Source organism: Narcine bancroftii, chromosome 6, assembly GCF_036971445.1.
Source record: "Narcine bancroftii isolate sNarBan1 chromosome 6, sNarBan1.hap1, whole genome shotgun sequence".
NCBI lineage: Eukaryota > Metazoa > Chordata > Chondrichthyes > Torpediniformes > Narcinidae > Narcine > Narcine bancroftii.
This window is the reverse complement of record NC_091474.1, coordinates 215,603,776-215,628,907: the sequence shown is the minus strand read 5'-3', so window position 1 is coordinate 215,628,907 and position 25,132 is coordinate 215,603,776. Positions and strand designations below refer to the sequence as shown.

The following is a 25,132-nucleotide window of genomic DNA, read 5'->3' as shown; positions in this document are numbered from 1 at the left end:
CGGGGCTGGGGTTCGAATCCCACACTGTACATTCTCACCATGATTGCATGCGTTTTACCCGGGGGCTCCAGTTTCCTCCCTCCCTTCAAAATGTACCGGGGGTATAGGTTAATTGGGTGTAATTGGGCAGCTCAGGCTTGTGGGCTGAAATGGCCTGTTACCGTGCTGTATGTCTAAATTTTTTTTTAATGGAATTTATTCTTCATATAAACAATCACAATAATTATTCAGTGAAAGTGTACAAAACAAACAATATAATTAAGTGCAGGAAATTTCCATTGTGCCCCGACAAATGCCAACCTCTAATGGAGTTGGCTCCACTTGATACGATTGTACCAAATTTTATTTTAACAGTGCAATCATTACTTGTCTTGGAACACCTACAAAATGCTAATTTTTAAAGAAAATTTTCATTTTGCAGATATCAATTATCTCATACAATTTCTTTTAAACTAACACTAAAATGTTATTCTTTTCTGCCTCTTCACCAGGGTAACTTTGTTCAGTCAGAGTAAAATATCTTTTAAATTTGGCAGCTATTGTTAACTCCAGATCAGGATTTCCTCCATGGTAAACTTTATCACATATCAAAGAGATTTGGCATGTCACCAAAGACTTTCAAAAATTTCTACAAATGTACAACAGAGAGCATTCTGTCTGGTTCCATCACTGTCTGGTACGGAGGTGCCAATGCAAAGGACAGGAAAAAAAAACTCCAGGGTTGTTAACTCGACCAGGCATCAATTTTCACTCCATCAAGACACAGTGTGTTAAGAAAGCAGCCTCTATCCTCAAGAACCCCTACTACCCAGGCCATGCCCTCTTCACACTGCTGCCCTCAGGGAGAAGGTACAGGAGCCTGAAGACAAGCAACTAATGGCACAAGAACAGCTTCTTTCTCTCTGCTATCAGATTTCTAAATGGACAATAAACCACAGTTTCTACTCATCTTCTCCTATTTTCTTGCACTATTTATTTTGAAATATAATTTATAGCAATATATTTGGACAGAAATGCTGCCACAAAGCTATGAATTTTGTGACAAGTTCATTGCAAAAAAATTCTAATTCTGACATACTAGTGGTGACGGTTGTCATTTTCCATAACACCATTGGTAAGTGCTCCATGGCCTTCAAAGGCCAAAAGATTGTGAGCAGGACTTCTACCTTGATGCTAATTGATGTCAAATGAAGATCAATATTTTAGGTTGCCACCGACAGAATTTAGTTGAAACTTGTGTCAGTAAAAGCCTTCCTTCTCTCCCGATAGAGGGAAGACACTTGAGATTTTCCTTTCATTAGTGGGGAAAAAAGCACATTTTCAAAACCATATTTCATAGCCACACTAATTGTCCTTGAACAAGCACAGTTTCTTTCCTTGAGCAAGCACAAGTTTCTTACTTGGAAATATCAGAGGTCAGTTAGACACTACAGAAGGTGAGGACAAAGATTTGCCTGCATCTACAGCAGGTCAACAGCATGTGTCATCTCACTGGTCCTCCACTCTCCATTAAATAGCGTGGATCACTAGAACACATTACACAGTTGTTGATCACAGACAACAGCTCAGGATTTAATGCCATGATATCAGCAAAATTAATAACTATACCAAGGGAGTAGGACTCTGTTCCCCTTTGCTGTTGGATCCTTAATTTTCTTATCGGAAAACCTCAATCAATGCTGATTGCCAACATTTCCTCCTCCTTGCTGACCATCCACACAGGTGCACCTCAGATTTCAGATTTATTGTCAGAACACATATATAATACATACAACCTTGAGATTTTTTTTCTGCGGGCAAGGCAGAATTATTGCTTATTCCGATTGGTCGTGCAAAAAAAAATCTACTCAGCATATATATGTAAACAAATAAAGAATTGTAAACTGATAATGACATAAACTATCCAATAAAGAGAGATTTTTTTAAAAATCAATGAAGTGCACAAGAGTCCTAAAATAAGTATCTGATGGAGTTTGTTGTTGAGACGTCTGATGGTGGAGCGGTGGCACCTGTTCCTAAACTTAGCGGTGGGAGTCTTGTGGCACCTGTACCTCTTTCCTGATGGAAGCAGCAAAAATAGAGCATGTGCTGAGTGGTGTGGATCTTTGATGATTACTGCTGCTTTTTGATAGCAGTGTTCTCTGTAGATGTTCTCCATAGTGGGGAGGGTTTTGCCTGTATTATCCTGGGCTGTATCTATTAACTTTTGGAGGGCTTTACACTCAGGGGTATTGGTGTTCCCATTCCAGACTGTGATGCAACCAGTCAGCACACTTTCCATCACACATCTGTAGGAATATTCCAGGGTGCCTGGTCTCATACCAAATCTCTACAAAGACTGCTTGCTTAGCACCCTGCTCGATTCCCAGTTCACTCATGATTGCACTACCAAGTTTAGCTCCAACGAAATCAATAAATTCGCAAACGACACCATCGTTGTTAGTAAAACAACAGGTAATGATGAGTCAGAATGCAGAATGGAAATTGGGAACCTGGTTGTACATAAAGACAGGTGCATGGTCCCTTAGCCTCCCCTTCCAAATAGCCACAATAAGCTATTTGGTCTTACTGATGTTGAAAGCAAGATCACTTTGGAAAGCAGCTCGGTTCACAGACAATAAATGCTGGAACCTGTATGATGTCGGATCCTGAAAATATGCCTGCTCCACGGACTATATGTCTCTGAAACATTAAAGGCAGCAGAAATTGCTGCTGTCAGGTTGACTATGAACATCATAGACAAAGGTGATGATGGCTCATTGTAGGTGGAGGTGAATTTACTGAAGGATGTCGATCCTTGCTTTGGAATTACTGGCCCAGTAACAAATAACAATGTCAACATTCTTTCTGTTATGCATTGTTGTAACAATTACAACAGCTAACTCTTAAACAAAATGTACTCCACTACAGGATTAATCTAATTTCACACAAATATATCAATTTCTTTTTTTTCTCTCATCTGATAAAATGCATCGCCCACTGACCAATCCATAAAAGAAATGCTGAAACATCAATCCAAATTTAATGCACTTTTGTTAAACATAAACAATGAAAATAACAAAAAAATTGATGTTCAAGACAATTATGCATTCCCTGCTAATACTTCCTCCAGATTGCAAAGAGATTAAAGCTGTCCTGACTAACTAGAACAGGGATGGGCAACTTTTTTTCTTAAAAAAGACTCACATACCATTTTAAGCAATCCCTATGCCAGAAGTACTCAGTGATTAGTAAGGGATTACTTAAGGTGGTATATGAGTGAAAAGAAAAAAGTTTGAAAACCTCTGTTTTAATTGTACCTAACTGACTTTTCTGTGCACGATTTCATAACTCCAAAGGAAATGGGCCAATGACAATTTTCCTCAAGCAAAATAATTCAGTAACAATTGGGTCTACAGCAGCGATTCTCAACCTTCCCTTCTCACTCACATATCAACTTAAGCAATCCCTTACTCAGTGGTTATCAACCTTTTTCTTTCCACTCACATACCACTTTAAGCATTCCCAATGCCATGGGTGCTCTGTGATTCATAAGGAATTGCTTAAGGTGGTATGTGGGTGAAAAGAAAAAGTTTTAATCAAACCTGATTGACTGGTTGTGCGCGGTTTCATAACTCCAAAGGAAATGGGCCAATGACAATTTTCCTCAAGCAAAATAATTCAGTAACAATTGGGTCTACAGCAGCGATTCTCAACCTTCCCTTCTCACTCACATATCATCTTAAGCAATCCCTTACTCAGTGGTTATCAACCTTTTTCTTTCCACTCACATACCACTTTAAGCATTCCCAATGCCATGGGTGCTCTGTGATTCATAAGGAATTGCTTAAGGTGGTATGTGGGTGAAAAGAAAAAGTTTTAATCAAACCTGATTGACTGGTTGTGCGCGGTTTCATAACTCCAAAAAAAATGGGCCAATGACAATTTTTCTCAAGCAAAATATCTCAGTTACAATTGGACACCTTCCCTTCCCACTCACATACAACCTTAAGCAATCCCTTACGAATCACAGCACATCGATGGCATAGGGATTAAAGTGGTATATGAGTGGAAAGAAAAAGGTTGAGAACCACTGCCCTTACTAATCACAAAGCATCTATGGTATAAGGATTGCTTAGCGTGGAATGTGAATTTTTTTTTTTAAATGTTGCCCACCCTGAACTAGAACATTAGAGTTTAAATTACAGTCTCATTTCTTCAGGAAACAAGCTAGGCTCTATGTGAGTTTGTTTGCTTAGATCTTTTCTTTGCAACTTGAAGACAATCAGCTTCAGAGGAACACCATCATTTTATCTAAACCAGGGGTATCCAAACCTTTTAGACCATCAACCCCTTCATGGAATCTTTAATCCCTCATAGACCCCCAGGCATGTACAAAAAAATAAATGAATAATTAAGTAGATTTTTTTTGCATTCTATAAAATAGAGCTAAGGCTTTACAGGAAGTAAGTGATTACAATAACAGCAAAAAACAAACCTTTGCTTCTGGCCAGGAAAATCAGAATTTATTGCCATGAACAAGTCATGAAATTTGGTGTTTTGTGGCAGCGTCACAGAGCAAATATTCATATTATAACCATCTTACAACATGATTAAAAAAATTATACTAGTGCATGAAATGTAAGGCAGTATCCATCATTCAATGATTATTCAGGAATATGATGGCAGCGGGGAAGAAGCTGCCCTTGTGCCAATGAGCGCTCGTGTTTAGGCTCTTGTACCTTTTTCCCGATAGTAGCAGAGTGAAGAGGACATGGCCTGGGTGGTGGGAGTGTTTGAGGATAGAGGCTGCTTTTTAAAGACACTGACTCTTGTAGATGTCCTCAATGGAGTGAAGTCTGGTGCCTGTAATCTCACAGACCGCGTTAACAACCCTCTGAAGTTTATTCTTGTCCTGAGCGTTGGTGCCTCCATACCAGACAGTGATAAAACCACCCAAAATGTTCTCCATGGTACTGAAGTTTACTGAAGTCTGTGGTGACATACCAAATCTCTTCAGACACCTCACAAAGTATAGCCACTGGCGAGCCTTCTTTTAGATTGCATCAACATGGAGGCTCCAGGACAGATGCCAAATGGAGCTGGCTCCAAGACTTCAGCATCGGCTGCAGCCAGAGTTGGCAATGGTGACTTTGTTTTCAACATCAGGTGCGGTGCCATCAACGTGAAAGAAGTTGCCTCAGGCTCCCGGGAAGGAGCAGGGCCCTTAGGCTCTACAATTCTTTCTACCCCAAAAGTTCAATTGACCCCCCTCTCCAGCATTTTGTGGCCCCTTGTACGGTCCCATCGACCCCCTGAGGTCAATATCAACCATTTTGAAGACCCCTAATCTAAACACAAGCACATATACTGCTACTACTCACTTTTCACATAAAATTATTTGTAAATTGGTAATTCTACCAACTATGATAGAAAAAACAAGTTTCAGATAAGTGTTCTAATGTGTAAATGTTCATACACTAGTGTCTGGTATGACCTTCTGTCCTCATCTTCTCATTATTTTGGGCCACTCTCGTGTTTTCTCAGATGGATTAACGAAAGAAACAGGACGAGCAGATATCATGTGGAAAGGAACACCTCCAGCCAATTTCTATTCCACAGCCAGAGTCAACTGCAAGTGCCAGAGCAGCTCATGAGGAGAAACAATTTCAGGCCACCAGGCTGGTCAGATAGAGCAAAGGTGTAGGTTAAACATCACCACACTCCATTCAGCAATAGGGTTTGGAAGCGCATTAGTGAGAAGACGACTGCTTGAAGCGAGCCAAAATTTAGCAGTGGCCCCAAGGCAGCAGAGAATGGGTACAGTATTAAATCAGAATTAACAACACTTATTTGCATAAGGCCCCAATAAAGCAGACTTTACAATTACCAATTTCTATTCCTTTGCCTTTCCATTTCCTGAACGTCAGAAGAGGCCATTCTGCACATTGGGTTCGATTCCATGGAATTTCATGAGCCCCATTCCTATGATTTTGCACCTGAAAATTATTCTCCCTCAAAATGCCCCTTAATTTTTGTCTTCAATCTACAAGAGGTAATTTATATTAACCAATTATAGAGTCATGAATTCAAAAGCCCAACTTGTCCATGCCGACTAAACTTGTCCCATTTCCCTACTTCTGGCCCAAATCCCTTTAAAGCTTTCCTATCCACATACCTGAGGTTATAATTGTCCCTGCTTCTATCACTTTCACTGGCAGCTCTTTCCCGAAACCCACCACTTTCTTTGTGAAGAAAGTGCCCCTCTGGTCTCTTTTAAATCTTTCCTCTCTTACCTTAAATACGTGCCCTTGATTTCTGGACTCAACTACTTCTAAGAAAAAGGACTATGACTGCTTGCCTTATAGGCAAGCAGGAAATAGGAACAGGAGTAGGCCAAAAATGGTCCATCGAGCCTGCTCCGCCATTCAATACAATCATGGCTGATCTAATTTATGACCTAACTCCACCTACCTGGCTTCTCCCCATATCCCCTAATTCCTCTATCATGTAAAAATTTATCTAACCGAATTTTAAATATGTTTAATGAGGCAGCCTCAACCACTTCCCTGGTTAGAGAATTCCAAACATTCACTACTCTCTGGGAAAAACTATTTTTCCTCATCTCTGTTCTAAATCTACTCCCCCGAATCTTGAGACTGTGTCCTCTCATTTTAGTTTCCCTGGCCAGGTCAAAAAACCTTCCTACATCTATTATCTATGCCCCTCATTATTTTATAAACCTCTGTAAGGTGTGCTCCCCACACCCCCCCACCCCCCCAGCCTCCAATGCTTCAGGGAGAAAAGTCCCAGTCTATCCAGCCTGTCCTGGTTACATTCTCATGATTTATTTCTGCATCTTTTCCAATAGCTGGAAGACAAAATTGAGCACACACTCCACAATGAGTCTTGCCAATGTCTTAAACAGTCATTTCATGATGTTCATGTTCCTGTACTCAATGTTTTGGCCGATGAACACAAGTATTCTAAATGCCTACTTCACCACCCTCTGTACCTATGTGGCCATATTCAGGGAATAATGTGCCTATGCCCCAAAATATCATTGTTCTACAATACCTCGAGGGCCCTCCTGTGTAAGTTGTGCCCTGGTTTAACTTAACAAAGAGCGGCAACTCGTACTGGACTTCTTCCCCAGTTTAACTAGATCTGGATGTAGTCTCAGATAGCTTTCTTCACTGTCCACCACAAATGTTGGTGTCTTCTACAAACTTAGGGTAACTAACATCATCATTCAAGTTGTTAATATGGATGACACAAACAGCAGTGCATCCGGCACCAATCCACTTGGCATAGCATTGGTCATAGGCCTCCAAGCTGAGTAACAACCCTTCACCACCATCCTCTGTCACCTACCATCAAGCTAACTCAGTCCTTGGTTTTCCATTCCAGGAACTTTGGAGTCCTTGTGCAGGATACTGTGAAGGTAAACTTGCAGGTTGAGTTGGTGGAGAAGGCGAATGTTGTTGAGGCTTTACAAGGCACGAGTGTAACCTCATCTGGTGTACTATAAGCAATGTTGGTCTCCTCATTTAAAAAAAAAGGATGTGCTAATGTTAGAGGGAGTTCAGAGGAAGTTCACAAGGATGATTCTAGTAAAGGTTATCATTTAAGAATCTTTGATGGCTCTTGGCCTGTACTCATTAGAATATATGAGAATGAGGTGGGGGGGAATCTCATTGAAACATTTTGAATGTTGAAGGATGTGAACAGAGTAGATGTAGAAAGGTTGTTTTCCATGGTGGAAGAGTCTTGGACAAAAGGGCACACCTTCAAGATTGAAGAATGTCCACATTAAACTGAGATATGGAGGAATCTCTTTAACCAGATGGCGGTAAATCTTTGGAATTTTTTTTACTACAAGTGGTTGTGGAGGTCAGGTCATTGGGTGTATTTAAAGCAGAGATTGATAGATTCTTAATTAGATAGGCCATTAAAGGTTGAGGGGAGAAGACCAGGCAATAGATCAGCTCATGATTGAATAACGGGGCATTCTCAATGGGATGAATAGCTTATTTCTGCTCCTATGTCTAATGGAGAGCTCATCCTGGACCTCATGCAATCTGAGCTGCCAAGTGGGACCTTGTCAAACGCTTTGCTAGAATCCAGGTAGACGAACATCTACCGCCCTACCCTTATCAATCTTCTGTCACATCTTCAAAAAAAAGTAAAATTCATGAAACGGAATTTTCCACGCCAAAAACTATTCTCTCAGAATCCCCACAAGAAACTTACCCAGGTGTGAAGCTAAGGTCACCAGCCTGCAGTTCCTGGCTTATTTTTGCAACTTTTTCTTTAAAACATAAAAGCACAACATTTGTTTATATGTGTACATTGTTTATATGTGCAATTTTTTCTTGCACTACCAGTAAGTGTTGATTCTGCCTGGCCTGCAGGAAAAAAAGATTTTCTGGGTTGTGTGTGATGTCATGTATGACAAGAAATCTGAAATCTAAATCTAAAATTAGCCACCATCCACCACTTCACCTGTGCTCAATCATGATGCAAATATTTCTGCCCTAACTTCCCAGTGTCTTAGGATACACTTGATCAGGCCTCAGGGATTTATCACGTCTCCTCATTTTAAAACAACCAGCACCTCCTCTTCTGCAATGTGGGCTCTCTTTGACATTATTATTTACTTCCCCAAGTTCCCTACTAACCTCCATGTCTTTCTCCATGGGAAATACCAATAAAAAAAAACATTTATTTAGGACCTCACCTGTCTCCTGTAGCTCCACACTATAGGAGACCTTGTTAATCTTTCAGTGGCACACTGTACTTTTGTCTTTAACAGTATAATCTCATGGGATTCTCCTTAACATTATCCGTCAGAGCCAGCTCATGCACCATCCTTGCCCTCCTTGTTTCTCATACATTGAACTCCCAACATTCAAAGGATTTGCCTGATTTCAACTATCTAGATTTGATGTATGCCACCTTCTTTTTCTTAACCAGAGCATAAATCTCACTGGTCAACCAGGCTTCTCAAATTAACTCAGACATTAATGTGGAAGAAAGCAAAGTACTGGAAATTAGGGGCAAGGAGAATATACATTCAGCATCTTTCAAGGAGGATAAAGTCCAGCTAAGAATACAATTGTATCCTAAAAGTAAAGGAGAAAATAGCAGAGGTTCTGACTATAATTTTCCAGTGCTTTAGTTACTGATGTGGTCCCAGATGACTGAAATGTTGATGAGATGGTCTAACTGTTTTATAAGAAAGGTTAGGCAGAAAAACAACAGACCAGGTCAGGCAGGCATAAATCAGCATCCAGTGAAGCTTAGGAAAATCAAGGCTAGTTAGAATCAATGTGTTCAGAGAAAGAATATCTGATCAACTTAACTGTACTTTCTGTGGAGGTAGTTAAATAGACAGTGTCAATGAGAGAAAACCATTTGCAGGATATGTGGATTTGACAAATTGATCAGAAAATAAAAACCAGAGGATTTTTAAATCGAGGGCTGCATGCAATGGGTTGGTAAATTATTCAGCTTTCTGTGGAAATTGATTTGTAAAAGATTGTAGATGATACCAAAAGCAGCATTGTCTTTGACAGGATCATAGTACCCTGGCTTATCAGACCAGCGCCAGATCCTCAGCATTCTAGCAGAGATGTCCTTCTTGAACAACTGACCCACACCTTGACCTCCCACCACCTCATCCCCCATACCACCTCTGCCTTTCCCAGAAAATTTCTCCCTTAAAAAGTTAATATAAATTGTCTTTTGAAAGGTGGTTTGAGTCTGTTCCATCAAGCTGTTAAATGGTGCATTCACAATCAGAACAACTTAAATGATCTTTTCAGATGTTGTTTGATTACTTTGTAAAGCACCTTAAGTTTGAGTTTTGGTTTTGACAACACATCATTCAGGAATGGATTCTGGAAAAAAAAATAGAAGCAGAATGAAAATCAAGACTTACAACACCAAAGTTAACTGAAAGATTGGACAACTCAACATCAGCACCTGCATGCACCAGCATTAGAAAGGGAGTATAAATTAAAAACAATTCAAAGAGAACGCAGGTTGTTTCTCTTCTACATCCCTAATTCACATGCACCCAGAAAGCAATTTGTCTTTCTACCCCTCTTCTCCTTTATGACACTCTCTGAGAGTTGCCTCTTTGGTCTCATATCATCTTACCTAACATTATCCACACAGAGCTGCCTGGCAAATGCTTAAATTTGTACTGTATAGCTTCTGTCCCAATGAGCCCGCGCTGCCTAATTATATGCACATGACCAATTAACCTACCATCCCTGCACATTTTTAGAATGTGGGAGGAACCCGTAGCCCCTGGAGGAACCCCTCATCGTCACAGGGAGAATATACAGTGGTTGATTCAAACCCAGATCACGGGAGGTGTAACAGTGTTACACTCAAATGTTACATACCTCTTTAAAGGTTATTGTCTGAATAAAAGTTATTGCTGTTTTGTCTTTCTAGCCATGCCTGAATATGCAGATGCTTAATCAGTTAGCCTTTGTTTCATTTCAGGGCTACAGCTGTTCTAGAAGGCAGCTCACCACCACCTATTCTCGGACAATAGGGATGGGCAAAAAAAATGCTGGTTTTATTCAGTGATGCCCAGGTCCAGGGAAAAAAAAATAGGTATAGAAAATTTTAAAATAGCGAATCCAGATAAATGTAAAGTGATGCATTTTGGAAGATCAAACTTGAAGGAGAAATATATGGTTAATAGTAGAATTCCTAACAGTCTGGAGGAACAGAGAGCTCTTTGGGTCCAGGTCCATAGAGCCCTGAAGGTTGCAATGCAAGTTGATGGGATGGTGAAGAAGGTGTATAATGCGTTAGCCTTCTTAAGACAAGAGCCATGAGGTGATGCTACAGCTCTATAAAACTCTGGTTAGGCCATACTTGGAGTATTGCATTCAGTCTGGTCACCACATTACAGGAAGGATGTAAGATCAAAGGTGGAGAGGAGATTTACCAGGACATTGATTAGATTAAAGAACATGCTGTATGAAGCAACCTTAGCTAGGGGCTTTTCTCTTTGGAATGACAAAGGATAAGGTATAAAGATTATGAGGGGTTTAGATAAGGAGCTGGCTGTCTACCCTTTTTACTGGAAAGACAATTGCAAATACCAGAGAACAATTGTTCAAGATGAGTGGAAGTAAGTTTTGGGGAGATGTTAGAGGGAGTGGTGAGGGCCTGGAATGCATTGCCAGGGTTGGTGGTGGAGGCTGATAAAATAAGGACACATAAAAGACTCTTAGATAGGCACATCAATATAGGAAAAATAGAGGGTTATGGGTGCAGGGTAAAGAAAAAAATAGATTGTTGTGGATTAGGCTTTATATAGGTCAACACCTCAAGAGCCTCTACTGTGCTGTCATGTTCTATGTGGAGCTTGAAAATTAAGAAGCTAGGACAAAAGTCTTTACTTTAAATGCTTGCCAGGCAAATCATGGCAGGGATTTGTTCCGGCATGGACTAGTAGGGCCAATCTGGCCTGTTCTGTGCTGTATATTGTTATATGATTATATGGTTATATGGATCAACCAAAATTATATGTGTGGCAGAAGATATCAAGGCCATATGCTTATTATTCAGTCCAGGTCAGTAGGGGGTAAACCAAAACTGAACCCATAGGTAAGTGTTGAATGATTAAAAAACTTAAAAGTAATGCTGATGTTTACACTGTTACCGCAACTTATCATTAGAATAAGTTGTACTGGCAATTGAAAATGATTTTAGGCCTCTTTAAAATTAGTTAAAGCCTTCAATGTCACCCTTACTATGACTGGATGCTTTTCTCCAGCCAGCAGAGAGAGCTCTAGATTGAACCAAACATGGCAAAAGGAGTCACAGCTATGGAGGAGCCCAAGATAAGCTGCTACAGGCTGAAACATAACTAAGTTCTGCCAACATCACTCATTGGGAATGTAAAGCAAGGGATCTTTGGAGTTGTAGCAACACTTCTCAATACACATTTGAACATGACAGGAAAACAGACAAAACCACCCTCGATGTCGGAAGTCTAAAATACAATCAGAAAGAATTGGAAAATACTCAGAACCAAATAGCTTGTTTGAATATCATCAATATTCCTATTGTTTTTCTCTTTTCGTATATTGCCTGATATGTTGAATATTGAGCTTTTTTTTATTTTTATTAGTGTGCAAGATTTGTTTGCAATATCGTGGCTTAAAAACTTGGGATTTGTCATAATTTGTCAGAGAATTGACTCACTTTCTTAAATCCCTGATTTTAATTGCACCACTGATAGCAACGGTGTCTTCACATGTCAAGGCTAAATCGAAATTTCCTTTCCTTAATCTCTTCACTTCTGAGATGTTCTTTAAGACTCGCCTCCTTATCATTGCCCACATTTCCTCATTCTGCAAGGGCTCAGGCTTTGTTGAATTACGCTGGGCACATATCTTAAATCTGTGGAAAGGTGATATGATTCGAAGTTGCTGTTGCCCTGCTGCACTCCTTTAATGAGCTGACAGATTTAAATAATATTTCACAGTGATTGTGCAGAGTAGATATTTGTGAATCCCTGCAAAGTCAATTGATGATGCCCAAGGACATATCCCTCTGCACTGGTCTCTGTCCCAGATATTTTAGGTGCAACAGTTAGTGCACACAAATGAACTTGTTTTGATGACCCAGAATTTACTGCATTTGGCTAACCTCCTGGTGATCTTTATGATTCTGGCTGCCGAGTCTCAACTTCCTGGCAAAATGCCAGCCAGATACTCCAAAGCCCTGCACAGCGACTGGGTCATGTGTGCATCTCAATGTCACCACAAGAGAATGGCTGAACGAAAGCTCCTTCTCCACCCGACAAACAATACCAATGAGAGCATCTTTGTCAATCAACTGCCATACCATCTGATATAGTCAAAATCAATGGCGTTTGGAAGCACTGAAATCATTTAGAGGCAAATAAAACTCAAACAAATATTAAAAAAATAATTAAGCTAAATGATCACGGACTTCACATAAATGGGGTTATTATTTCTTTTTGTTATTAAGATATTTGTTGTTCACCCCAAAATACTGCAGTGGGTTAAGAGTTTATTATCCAAACGCATGTATGTCTGGAATCACACAGGCAAGACCAAATAAGCATGGCAAATGGCCTTCCTTGAAGGAGCTCAATAATCCAAAAGGATTCTGACAACAATCCAGTGGTATCACAGCCACCATTAATAGGGCTTTTCTAGATTTACGTAGTGACTTGAATTTAAATTTTCTAAGTGCAGTGGGAGTTGAGTGCAGGTTTTGAGCTCTCAGTCTCATAACCACAAAACTGCTTTGCTCCTCGATTTAAAATGGTGTGGGTTTTACAGGTAGATATCCCACTAAAGGTTATTCCCAGCATTGGAATATGTAGTGAAACCCCTGGTATCAGGAATTCAAGCAACTGGAAAAAAAAAGGAAAATAAATTTTAAAAATTAAAATAAATAAGAATAAAATAATTGGTAAAAAATGTTTAAAATAGTAAAAGTAAATATTTTCTGGTGAAGATGGGATCAAATATTCAGCCAGACAGAGTGCCTTAGTCATGCTTTGCTCATGAAGTTCTATTTGAATAATATGGGGTTGCCCACGTTAAAGAACTGGTTGATGCTGGTCACCATTAGTGCGACTCTCTTAAAGTGTTTCCTTATCTCTGCTTAATAAGAGTCACCCCAGTCAAAGGCTTTATCTGTAAACTTGGGCAAGGGGAGGTTAATTATCTATAATGTTATTATTTTCCTTTTGGGCAGCTCCATGGAGGGGAAGAAACCTGCAGATGCAGTGACTGTTAAATGTTTTCAAAGAATGTGACTGAAAATAAAGCAACATGCTTCAATGTTTATTCATTCATGCAAGTGAAGTTTGTTCAGTGTAAATACAGTGTGGCATTTTGTCTTTTAAACTGTTTATTATAAGAGTAAAGTTCAAGCAGCCAGAAATTGCACTTAACCAGCATCTACAAATCCCCATATGTACCGGATACCAAGGGTTTTACTGAAGTCAGATTGATCACAAAATTCAGTCTAGCGCACGATTAGCTTTAGCAAGGGTTTGGATCAGGCCAAATTGTGAATTAAGAAAGATTTTAGAATAATGCAAATATTGACACTTGTAAATAATGAGGTTTCAAGTACAATAAGATATTAATCAATCCTACTCAGACATCTGAGAAACAAACTAAGTGGACATATATTCATTCTAAGACTCCATTAATAGAGTGCTGTCATGGTACAACATGTTGCTAATCTGATTCATTAAGAGGTAAATTAAGTAACCCTTTCAACTGTCGGTGGTAGAGAGGAATGTGCTGAAGCAGAGCTTGGGATATGGAGCTGAGCAGTGAGACACCAGTTGTCAGAAAATAGAACATTCACCTGCAATTTGCTTCCAGATTTAGAGTGCAAATAAGTAGCTTTTTATAGAGTGCCTTCAGATTAAGGTTGGTGCATTTTCCCTCTGCTTTTGGGTGTTGCAAGGTGGCTAATGTAGAAACCACAAACTCTTTCACAGATGGTTTGGTTGCTGGCAGAGTAGGCACTGGGCAATTTAGTGTGGTGGACTCCTCCCACTGCTTATTCTTCTGTGTGGTCCCAAAGCATGGCCTCCAGATATCCAATGAGCAGTCATGAGCCAAAGTTTCTCAGGAGTAAGTGGAGATGTTGAAGCTTTGAACATGTTTAAGGTAACTGGAGGAAAGTTTAGAGGAGACATCAGAGCTAAGATTTTTACATAGGGGGCATTGCCGAGGTTGGTGGTGGAGGCTGGTGCAATAGAAACATTTAAAAGATTCTTGGATAGGCATGTGGATGTAAGTGATATACTTTATTACCAGCTCTCTATACTAGCCTGTGTCAATTTCCTTTTGCTTCTGCCAATGCTGGCCAGTATGGTGAAGCCAAGCATCGGTATCATCCTGTGACCAGAATGATCTGGAAAGGAGTTAAAGCCAAATGCTAGGACTCATCCCAGGGCTGAGAACAGATACAATGAACTGAGCGACTGATGCACAGCATAGAGCATTACCACAGTATAGCCCCTTCAGCCCATGATGTTGTGCCAATCTATGTAAACCAACTCCACAACAATCAAACCCTTCACTACCTTACACACATAACCTTGAATTTTCCTTACATCTATGTGCCTATCTAAGAGAGTTTTGAATGTTCCTATTGTACAAGCCTCCACCACTCCCAGCAATTTATTCCAGGCACCGAACACTTTCTGTGTAAAAAAAAAACTAAGGGAATTATATTGAACTGAACTTAAAAATATTCAATCCTTAGAAAATGGTAAAGAAATGTTTGTTTTGTAATGACATGCTGGTGTTTTAATTTTAATATCTTTCAAGAATTGTCCAATCAATAGATAACTTGCTTCCATAACAATTTCATTTATTGATGCAAATAGAATCTACTAACTAAAACTTGCTCCAACATATGCATAAATGTTAAGCACAGTACAATTAAAATTGGTGAAAACCATTCACCTTCCCTTTGCAACATTACAATTGCCTGATAGGCATGCATAGATAGTTCAAGCTAGACTAGTGATTCCTGGAGTGAGAAATTAATTTCTTTATAGTTCCTGAATTAATAAACCAAATTCTAGTGATTCATGTTGCTCGGAAGCAAAACTCAAATGACAGATTTTATTTGGTGATAGAAGAGACACCAGGTGAATTTGCATCACTCATACAACTGTAAAACACAGTCATCACAATGCCTTTTTGTAGACAGGGTGCTTGTCTCAAACAACAGCCATAATAACATGATCCAACATATTCAGGCAATAATCATTCTGAACATCTTTATCTCTTTGGTTTTGCACCATTAACTGCATGCATTTTTACAGTTTAATTGTTTCTTTAATCCTTGTGAAGGTGGGTTATTAGTTCTCTGGAAAGAGCATCTTTTACACTGTTATCATTTTAAATTAAAAACTGCACTTTTCCTGGTGATTAACTATCATTGTTTATGTATAATTGTCTCAAATTGCAATTATTCTGTGACTATTTGTCTAATATAGCTGAATACAAGGGATATTACTCTAACAGCAATAGCAAGAGTTTGAGAAATACTAAATTTAAAGAATAAATGTTCTTAAATGAAAGATTTTTAAATAAGTCACCACGGCAGTTCAATGCATTCCTTAAAATGTTAGGCTAACTTTACTGGGGAGTTTTAAAAAAAGCAAATAATTCTCACTCATGTATGTCTTCCAAAGGCCAACCATTTGAGAGACGCCTTATTCAATTTACCCAAAATGGAAAATGGCATCTAGCTTTGAACTTAAAATAATTAAGCAATGTTGGTTTAATGAAAATCCAATGGCCATAGAAAACCATGTTAACAATACCCTACTTCAATTCAGAATGCACAGTATTTTAGATATCTTTATCATTTTGCTGCAGATTGCTTCTACATTGTCTCCCAAAGTGACAGGGGACAAGAAGAGCAGAAGTAAGGATCTGAAGTGAGCTGAACTACCCTCCTGTTCCTTTGCACAACTGATAATACTATTATCTTGGCAGAGGTATGCTTCAATTGGCTTTTTACAGCCTTGGCTGGGGAACTTTGTGTAACACAAACATCCAAAACAAAGGAAAACAATGACTAAGCAAACCAGGGAACAAGCCCATAAAAAGAGGAAACTTGTTCCCAATCAAGAAAAAAATAAGCTATGCATTTCTACATTAGACCAGATGACTGTGAACATCTAACAAATTTAAACAAAAGAGCAAAACATTTCTCTGCAGATGACATTTTGTACGAATTTCAAGGCTTTGATCTGATTAAATTGGGCAGATTGTTAATACTCAACTATTAGGAATGAAAAGTGGTACTTCAGCTGAAATTAGTTCAGAAAATATAATCATTGCAATTTGATAGAACTTTTATCACTTCAGATCCACTCCATATTTTGAGCACAGATCCTTGATTCATATTCCAGTGCCAAACTAAAGGAAACCAAATCTTATTGATGCCAACCTTCAGCTATCATTGAACCCAAGCATCTGCTCCAATTCTACCCCTGGGTATTCAAGCTTTTATACACGGATCTTGTATTTCTTTTAAGCCGTCAACACAAGAATAGATTAATATGATCTCCATCTTATTGCTGCTTAGATTACTTCTGTTAAAAGTCGTACTTTTTGCATTCATCATCGGCCAATTCTGTACAATAGGCAGGAGAAAAACAGGATTTTAATTTTCATAATTTCTTTCAGTTTTACCTCATAAAATATCAAATAAAAACTATGTTATCATTTTATTCACAATAGATGATGGAGATACACAAAGGTAAATCATATGTGATTACCAAGTAACTCACAAGTGCCCAGAATTATGGCTCAATGAGACAAAGATGCTGTGTCTCATAAAATGCTCTGTACCTGTTTTTTTGTACTTGTTTGCATCCAATTCATTAGCTTCAACATCAATTACCTTCACTCAATGTTATTGCACTCTTTGTCCGCACATTTAAATTCACCTCTGTTGGTTATCTGAGATCCACTGCACAACTGCATTTCATTTTAAAAAATTGATCTAACACCCTTTCCTAACCCCCTTCTCTTCACCAGGAGCCAATAATTCCTAATCTGTCCTTTTTCTCCCCCCTTCCTGCACCCTATATTTGCAATTCCGAACATTACTTGGCCTACCCTACTTACCTAACTCTGGATTACTTGTCTTCATTCTGGGCTGCTTTGATTTCCTCTCCTCCTATTCCACTAATGGTATCAACAGAAGCAGCCATCTCATAATGCTTTTCATAATGGTGCTGGTCAGTGGGACTAGGAGGGTGGGAATTTGTTACGGCATGGACTAGTAGGGCCGAACTGGCCTGTTCTGTGCTATAAGTGGTTATATGGTTATAACCCTGAAAACTTCCCACTTCATAAGCTTGCTCAAATCAAACTCTTTGACTATATGTTTGATCAAACTCAAGTCTGCTATTTGGTATCTATTTTCACTAAATCACAAAGTTGAAACTGCGAGAACATTGTTATAATTATTGATTTGTTTCATTCATTAAAGTGGCAAAAGTGAAGTATGAAGATTTTTGCACAAATATTGATAGTGTGCAATCACAGGATATTGTGCTTTAAAAGTTGATAGAGCTCAGCACACATGGCCAGCAACATATTGCCATATTAATTGATAAATGTTTCAGCCATTTTGGTTTTAATTACTCTCACTTTCCACACTGATGATTCTAAAGAAAATTACTACTTTACTACTTTATTAGCCAATGTGCCTGACAAGCTATTCAGGTATATTTCTATAGAACAATCACAGCCCACTGAAAAATAAGACTTACCATCTCATCAATCTATACGGAATTCTAATCTTGGCTTGCCGCTGTAAGCATATAATTTTTTTTAATGGAATTTGTGTTTTTATAAGTAAAATTTACTTTCTGTAAAGTTGTTCTGTCATGGTTTGGTGATTCAATTAATCAGTGTTTGAAACATTGGAATTATGAAAGGAGTATTTAATATGACAAGCAATATTCAAATTTGTAACAGATAACTCATGATTTCAGCAGACCAGGTGATTAAAAATTTATTAAAATACTTGTGAATAATGGAATGAAACATATTGATTGGCAGGTACTGAAGGTTATTGTAGAACTTATGTAACCTTAGTGGAATTTTGAGTAATATAAACACACAATGAACTGTTACTTATTATAATACGGGCTGGGTTTTTTTTAATCTTCATGACCAGCTATATATAAACGTTTCCTAATATACATTTAAACCTTACACTAAATTAATCCAAACTTTTCTCACTAGCATAACATTGGAGAACACTTTTCAGGTATAACAAAATAAAATATCGGAAGCATCGCTAATATGTACGTGAATGCTCCTTGCTGTTAAGATTGTGTAATCTATTATTTAGATTTCAAAATAAAAGAACAGACTTCATTCCACTGCCACCACAGGCCATCGATAATGATCTATGTGGCATTCATCATTCTAGTTCTTCTCTTCAGCTGCAGAACACCATGTCCATCAAATCTTCATTGCTATTTTCAATTAAGTTGCTGCGGGATATGTTAATACAATCAGCCGCAATTGTATGCCATTAAATTCTTGTTCCGTGACGGCTTTGTACCATTCACTGCCCCATTTTTCTCTTGTCCCCAACCCCATTAAATGTACAGCGCATTAATACTGTGGCCTGTCTTATTACTATCGAGAGAAATATAATACAGAAAGCGCAAAGTAGAATTTTAGCAAATAAAAGTTAAACAAACATCGTATCTGCCAGCTACACAATGGATTCGAAATTAATCATTTCTCCAAGAAGTTCTTCCTGCCTGATATAGAATCAATCATGAGGCGATTCCCTCGTCAGCCCGGGGAATGTGAATAGTCTGTAATCCATTAGAATGCGGATCTATATTTGTTCAAAAGTCAAAATGAAAATTGGAGATCTGAAAGAAAAAAAAGCCTGAACTGCTCAAGAGGTCGGGCAGCATCTGCTAAGAGAGAATCAGTCAAATCGGTGAGCTTTCCTCGAAGCTCTCATGCCTGAATGCTTGACGTCGTCTCTCCTTTCACTGATGCTGTCTGTCTGACCAGCTGAGTTTCATTGCCGGGGAAGATTCCTTTCCACTCTTGACCAATCCATGGTTGTGTCTGGGTGAGTAGCAGTTTCATAAAAAGTATAATAGGGCGAAAATAACGATAACAAAATCCAAGCGATCCTTGCCAAAGCAAAATGTTAGTAAATGGTCCAGGGAAAAAGAAGCGTTTACCGCTCGGTGACTGCTTTCCACAATTAATCAAACGTGCTTTAGAAACTTCAGTGTTGTGTTAGGCTGAACTCAACGGCTCGTTGCGTTATTCTGTTTGATCGCTCTTTACTGCGGTTTACATTCCCACTTGTAAGTCCCGGCTAATGGCCCTTTGCATCAGCCCTTTAACGCCGCCTGTTAAGACTCCGAACTCTTCAACACCGGCTTTTCACTCGGACTTTTGGTGATGGTCTTGTCTATCAGAGGGCAGTCACGGCGCCTTTAATGCCTTATGATCGACCACCAGACAAAAGGATGGGGTGACTTCGGAATCTCTCTGAAAGTGTGTTCTGCTGCACAGCATCACTTACTCCTCGAACTCACTGAAATTGCAAGAGGGTGGCGGCGGTAGATGAAATAAAACTGGACCCTTGGCAATGCAAAAGGAGAACATTTGTCCTTCTCATTGTGTCCATGCATCTGGCTGCACTTAGACCTCAAGAATATGGTTATGGTTCCATCTGTAAATAAGAGCGCGGATTGTGACTGTGGGGGATGTCCCGACTCTTGTTATGTGTGGTAATGTTTCTGTTGTTGTTGGCTCTACTTATGGTTCACCTGTTGCTCCAATCGACTTCGGCGTTTACGCTTGTCGCATTTCAGGATGTTTTCTGATTATGATCCAATTTGCGCTTGTTATTGGCTGCTGTCGAACGCAGAGCCCGTCACTTTGAATGCTGCCTCTGGAGTAAGATTCGCCGGCGTCTGCGGAGCCGCTGTCCTGAGTGCTGAAAATTGAATCGCACTTTTCCTCCCTCCATTTGTAGCGTCGCCTGTGAACCAGCGCATCAGAGCGGCTGCAGGGCACTCGGGTTTTCATCGGTATATGACCTATAAACCCAGATCCTCTGCAGCAGCTGACTTACAGGTTTCTGCCTCTCAAACTAGTGGCATGATAGGTACAAAGAGCAGATCAGCAAGCTGCCAGCAAACGTAATTGGTTTTTTTTTAAGACACGGACATATAATATTACTGAAAGCAAATACCAGTCCGGGATTTTCTCTTGAGTGAGACTGTCGTGGCTAGCCTTGCTCGAAGGAGCGCGATCTCAGTGCGCCGTGTAATGTTAATCAGAAATATATATGCATTCGTTGAGGTATCTTGACGTATATGAAAGAAATGTATGTAGGATTGGTAGGTGGAGGGGGTGGAAGGGGAAGGAGAGAGAAAGACTGCTGCTTTGACCAGAGCAACTCTCGCACTTGACTATATTCGTGCCTTATGTGGATTTTAGGTGAATTAATATAGTGAACGTTACAGTGAAGCAAGGCTTGATTATCAGTCAGCAGAACCGTCCTATGCCACGACAGCAGAACAGTCTTAACATGCAAGGTTTTATTCTCTCGATGTATTGACCTGCATCATTAGGTTCTCTGCCTAACTCGCCTCGCCAGCATAAATGGGGGAGGGGGACGCTTGTCAAAGTGGCGACTCTGTCTGCTTACGGTAGACAAAAATTGAACGATTTCACGTATGTTACATTCTAAATGTAATATTACGTGATAATAATGGAACCTTTGCCTTTAAATTAGAAGTCATTATGCCGCATCGCCACCCTGCCCCCATTAATAGCGGAAACATCCACACCAAATATTAAGTATGGCAACTTGTTTTTTATTCTGATTGTCAAAATGATAATAAGGGTATATTTCAAATGCGGTAGCTGAAATATTTCAAGTCATCGCGCGTTGCCATAGCGCCCCTATATTGAAATGCGGCCTGCCTTTTAAACAGTGCTCGCTGAAATCGCCGTCTCCCTCCCTCCTCCCAGTACCTGTTTATACAGGAGTGATACGTCCGCATCTCAGTTTATTTGCTTTTAAAACGCAGAAACCAAAGCAGACCATTGCAAAAAAAAAATCTGTCAGGTTACGTCACAAGGTATATTTTCCCCCAACGGGAATCCTACGGGGTTTCATTTTATTGCCCAGGCACTAATCACAAATATTATTAAGCAGTGTGTGGATAGAATGAAACAGATGTTTTGCATCAACACACAATTAGATCTAATTAACTTTTTATCCTTACACTACACAGACCCTCGTCTGAGAATGGCCGCGACGTATTAATGTGGTCCAAACACTTTTAAAAAGATCAGGATATACGGTCAGGGGAAGGAAAGCCTTTCATGGTTTTATACTTTGATGCTGTCTGCTTGGATGGCGGAAGCACTAAAGGGCATTTCAAACGCATCATAACATTCTGCGATCTTCGTACTTAAAATGCAATTCATTCAATCCAATCAAATCCGAATCAACGTAATTTTTAAGCCGAAGGCGATCTAAATAAATGCTTCCAGTGTTTGGTGCTGGAGGCTATATTGAAATGTCATAAATTAAGCTCTTGGGGGATAGGTTTTGGAGACAACTCTTCTCAGCGACGTGGATCCTTCAGAAAAAGTAGGAAGGACTGGCTTCAATTCTCAACGGCTATCAAATAATGCGCATCTCTTCACTTCAACAACCATCTGTAGCTGTACAGCATGGTTGTTAGAAACTCGCTGCGTCTTGTAAGAAGGGAGCCGTGGCATACTTTCATTAGGAAGGCATGAAAAATCTGCCCAGTCTGATTGCGTCCTCCATTACCATTAATTTAAAAAGTCGCCGAGCGTTAAGCGATGGATTAATTATGTCATTCTGCTGAGGGAATCGGTCCGAATAGCGACGCTGATATTTAGATCAACCCGTGACGACTAGTGCATTAACATTATGTTTCTGAATCCCGTATGTCAAACCAAACTGATGCGATTATTATTACCAAGAGAGTGAGTTCTTATTTCAAGAACTTGTTGCCTCCGGAGTCCCCTAAATATTCTCCGAGGCAATGCGACCTTTCTCTGTCTTCCAGTAAGTAATAGCGCCCTTCTACTTCAATGTAAAAATCCAATATATACACTCGCTACGTGCGATTTTAACAGTCGACGTTGTTTCCCATTCTCCTCCGTTAATTGATCAAATCTGCCTCGGTAACGTGTTTGGTTCTCAAATTTTTGCAAACAGAAAGCGGATTTTAATCGTCTTCGGCACTCCTCACAGAACTTCGCCTCCCCGTCCCTGTGATTAATTACAACTGTAAACAGTCATACTCCTTGTATTAAAACAGCTCGCGTCCTTTTCAGATCCAGCTAGGAATCGGCTAAGTGTGGAACTTCACTTCTGTTTCACAAGTTGTGATGAACACATTTGTATTGATGGTGGCGTCAGTTTTAAGCCTCGCCTGTTCCTCAGAAATCAGTCGATTCTTGTGCAGATTCTCCCGTTTTGGGAACCGATTCTTGTGTGAAATAGTTTAACTTTCTCGAGTATAATCAACCAGAACAACTATGGATGATGTTCTCCATCAAAGACCATCATTAACTCTTTTCACATTGGGGACGTGGTGCCCTGTCCTGGACAAGGCAAGGAAGTAAAAGATATTCCCGAAATGGTCAATAGTCTAGGAATATTAACCATGCGGAATTGGATACTGTTCCCAGCAGTTTATATCGTACCGAATGTTTTCTATAAAGAATGTTCAAGGTTAACAAAGTCAGTACCGCCAGTCAGATCATCCTCAGGAGCGAACAGAAGCCGAACTGCAGCAAATAGACCAGACCATCTTTATCCTCTCAATAGAATAGGACATTAGCCGGGGTCAAATACGGAACCTGCAGCCTGTCCCCACCGATCGCTTGCAAACTTCCACCCGACCTGCGTTTGAAAAGCACAATAAATCAAGAATAAAAAAAATCTTACCAAATCTTAAAACGTGCGGCATTGCTTGAGAATACCCCATTCCCAAGAGGCACAGGAAAAGTCGAATCGAGTACTCCAAGACCAGGCTGCTTAGAAGCGGGGAGATGGTCTTCATGCTTTTTGTATGTATATCAATTCCAGGGGCGAACTTCCCCTTTTCCTGTTATCAATATCAGGTTCCACGGTCGGATTTGGATTGACGGCGAGCGAGAGCGGTCGATGGCCCACGGAAAAGATCACGACATGGTCACAGAGAGGCAGGGAGACTGGAGACAGTAGACGCTTCCCAAACCATTAGCAATCCCCGCATGTTCTTCGTTCATTCACTGCGCAGAGAAGCACTCTTCCGCTGCAAGGAATGGTGGGACATCCATGTTTTCAGACTCCGAGATTCTTGAAGAAATCCATCCACGAGTCCAGATCGGTGACGCTGAAAGGAGGGACGGGGGTTGGTGGGGGGGCGTGGGATGGGTGAGCGGAGTGGGCGAGGAAAGATGCGTACAAAAAAATCCAGTGATGAGAATCAATATCGAACACATTCAGACGGCAGATCAATCAATTGGCAAAAAAAAAGGACATGTAGAAAAACAGGCAAGCACTCCACTGCACTGCTACACACACACGCTCGTCTGACGCGGAGCTTTGCATTAGAATGTGAGAGGGAGCGGGGGGGGGGGGGGGGGGAGCGGAGCTGGAGATTGGATCCCCTCCAGCTGTGAGTCACAAATCCTCCTCAATCCCCGGCTGTCATGCACATCACTCGACATCCCCTTCGGGTCTCCTGTTGACACTCTTGGGGGTTATTACAATCTTACTCTGATCGGTGAGCAGATAGTTTTCTCCCAGAGCCTATCGGTTTGTCACATACCCACATTAAGTGTCCCGGGTGTTAGCCTGAGGCCAAGACAGGTCAGGATTCACTCAGCTCTTAAACCGCCACATATCTGTTGCATACAGCCTTGGGTAGGAGGTGGCGAGGGAGAGTAATTTCTACAGGAGATCGCATCTGTTCAATTGTGTTTCAAACAATAATGCGTTCCGTCCCACACACGGGTTTCGCTGCTGTGAGGAATTCGGGGCCGCTATTGTATGGACCATTGAAACAGCGAAATATACTGAAAGGACCTTTGGCAGAAGGAATGTACCCAGCGCTGTCCCCCAGACGCAACTGCGGATAGGAACGCGGAGCGCCTATGTCGAGAGAGAAGGCGCTCGTTTGTTGGGAGAGAGGTAGTTCCGAAACTGGCAAGAACTGTTGCATTTTGACAGAAAAAAAAGTCAACCAAATGATCAGTATTTCTCGGTATCAGACACATATTGAATCTGTAATCTGAGATGATCTCATGTCAAACTGGCGTTGCTCTATTCAATTCTCGGCCCGCCGACGGCTATCTAGCCCAAGGTCTGAGCAGTTTGGGTCTCTTCAAAAAGACGGTAGAAGTAATGGTTTTATTATTTTAATTTAAATTAGAAAACTTTTGCCATTTAGATGGCGTTGATTACCTGATCCTGTCTGTAATGGATTCGGTGCAATTCAAAGCAGTGATCAATCGCAAGGCTTAATCATAATCTCCCAGAATGGGATGGTCAGTTT

At 40.2% G+C, this 25,132-nt stretch overlaps 1 protein-coding gene across 2 annotated transcripts in view; it reads right to left on the bottom strand.

Annotated features, from left to right (window-relative positions):
- Nucleotides 1–23,653, bottom strand: part of LOC138737038 (glutamate receptor ionotropic, kainate 2) — a 511,494-nt gene extending 487,841 nt beyond the window's left edge. For both annotated transcript variants that reach the window (XM_069887457.1, XM_069887458.1), the window contains exon 1: nucleotides 23,539–23,653. In XM_069887457.1, the coding sequence (XP_069743558.1) occupies nucleotides 23,539–23,653 (115 nt within the window). The remainder of the gene's footprint in view (nucleotides 1–23,538) is intronic.
- Nucleotides 23,654–25,132: the final 1,479 nt, after the last annotated feature.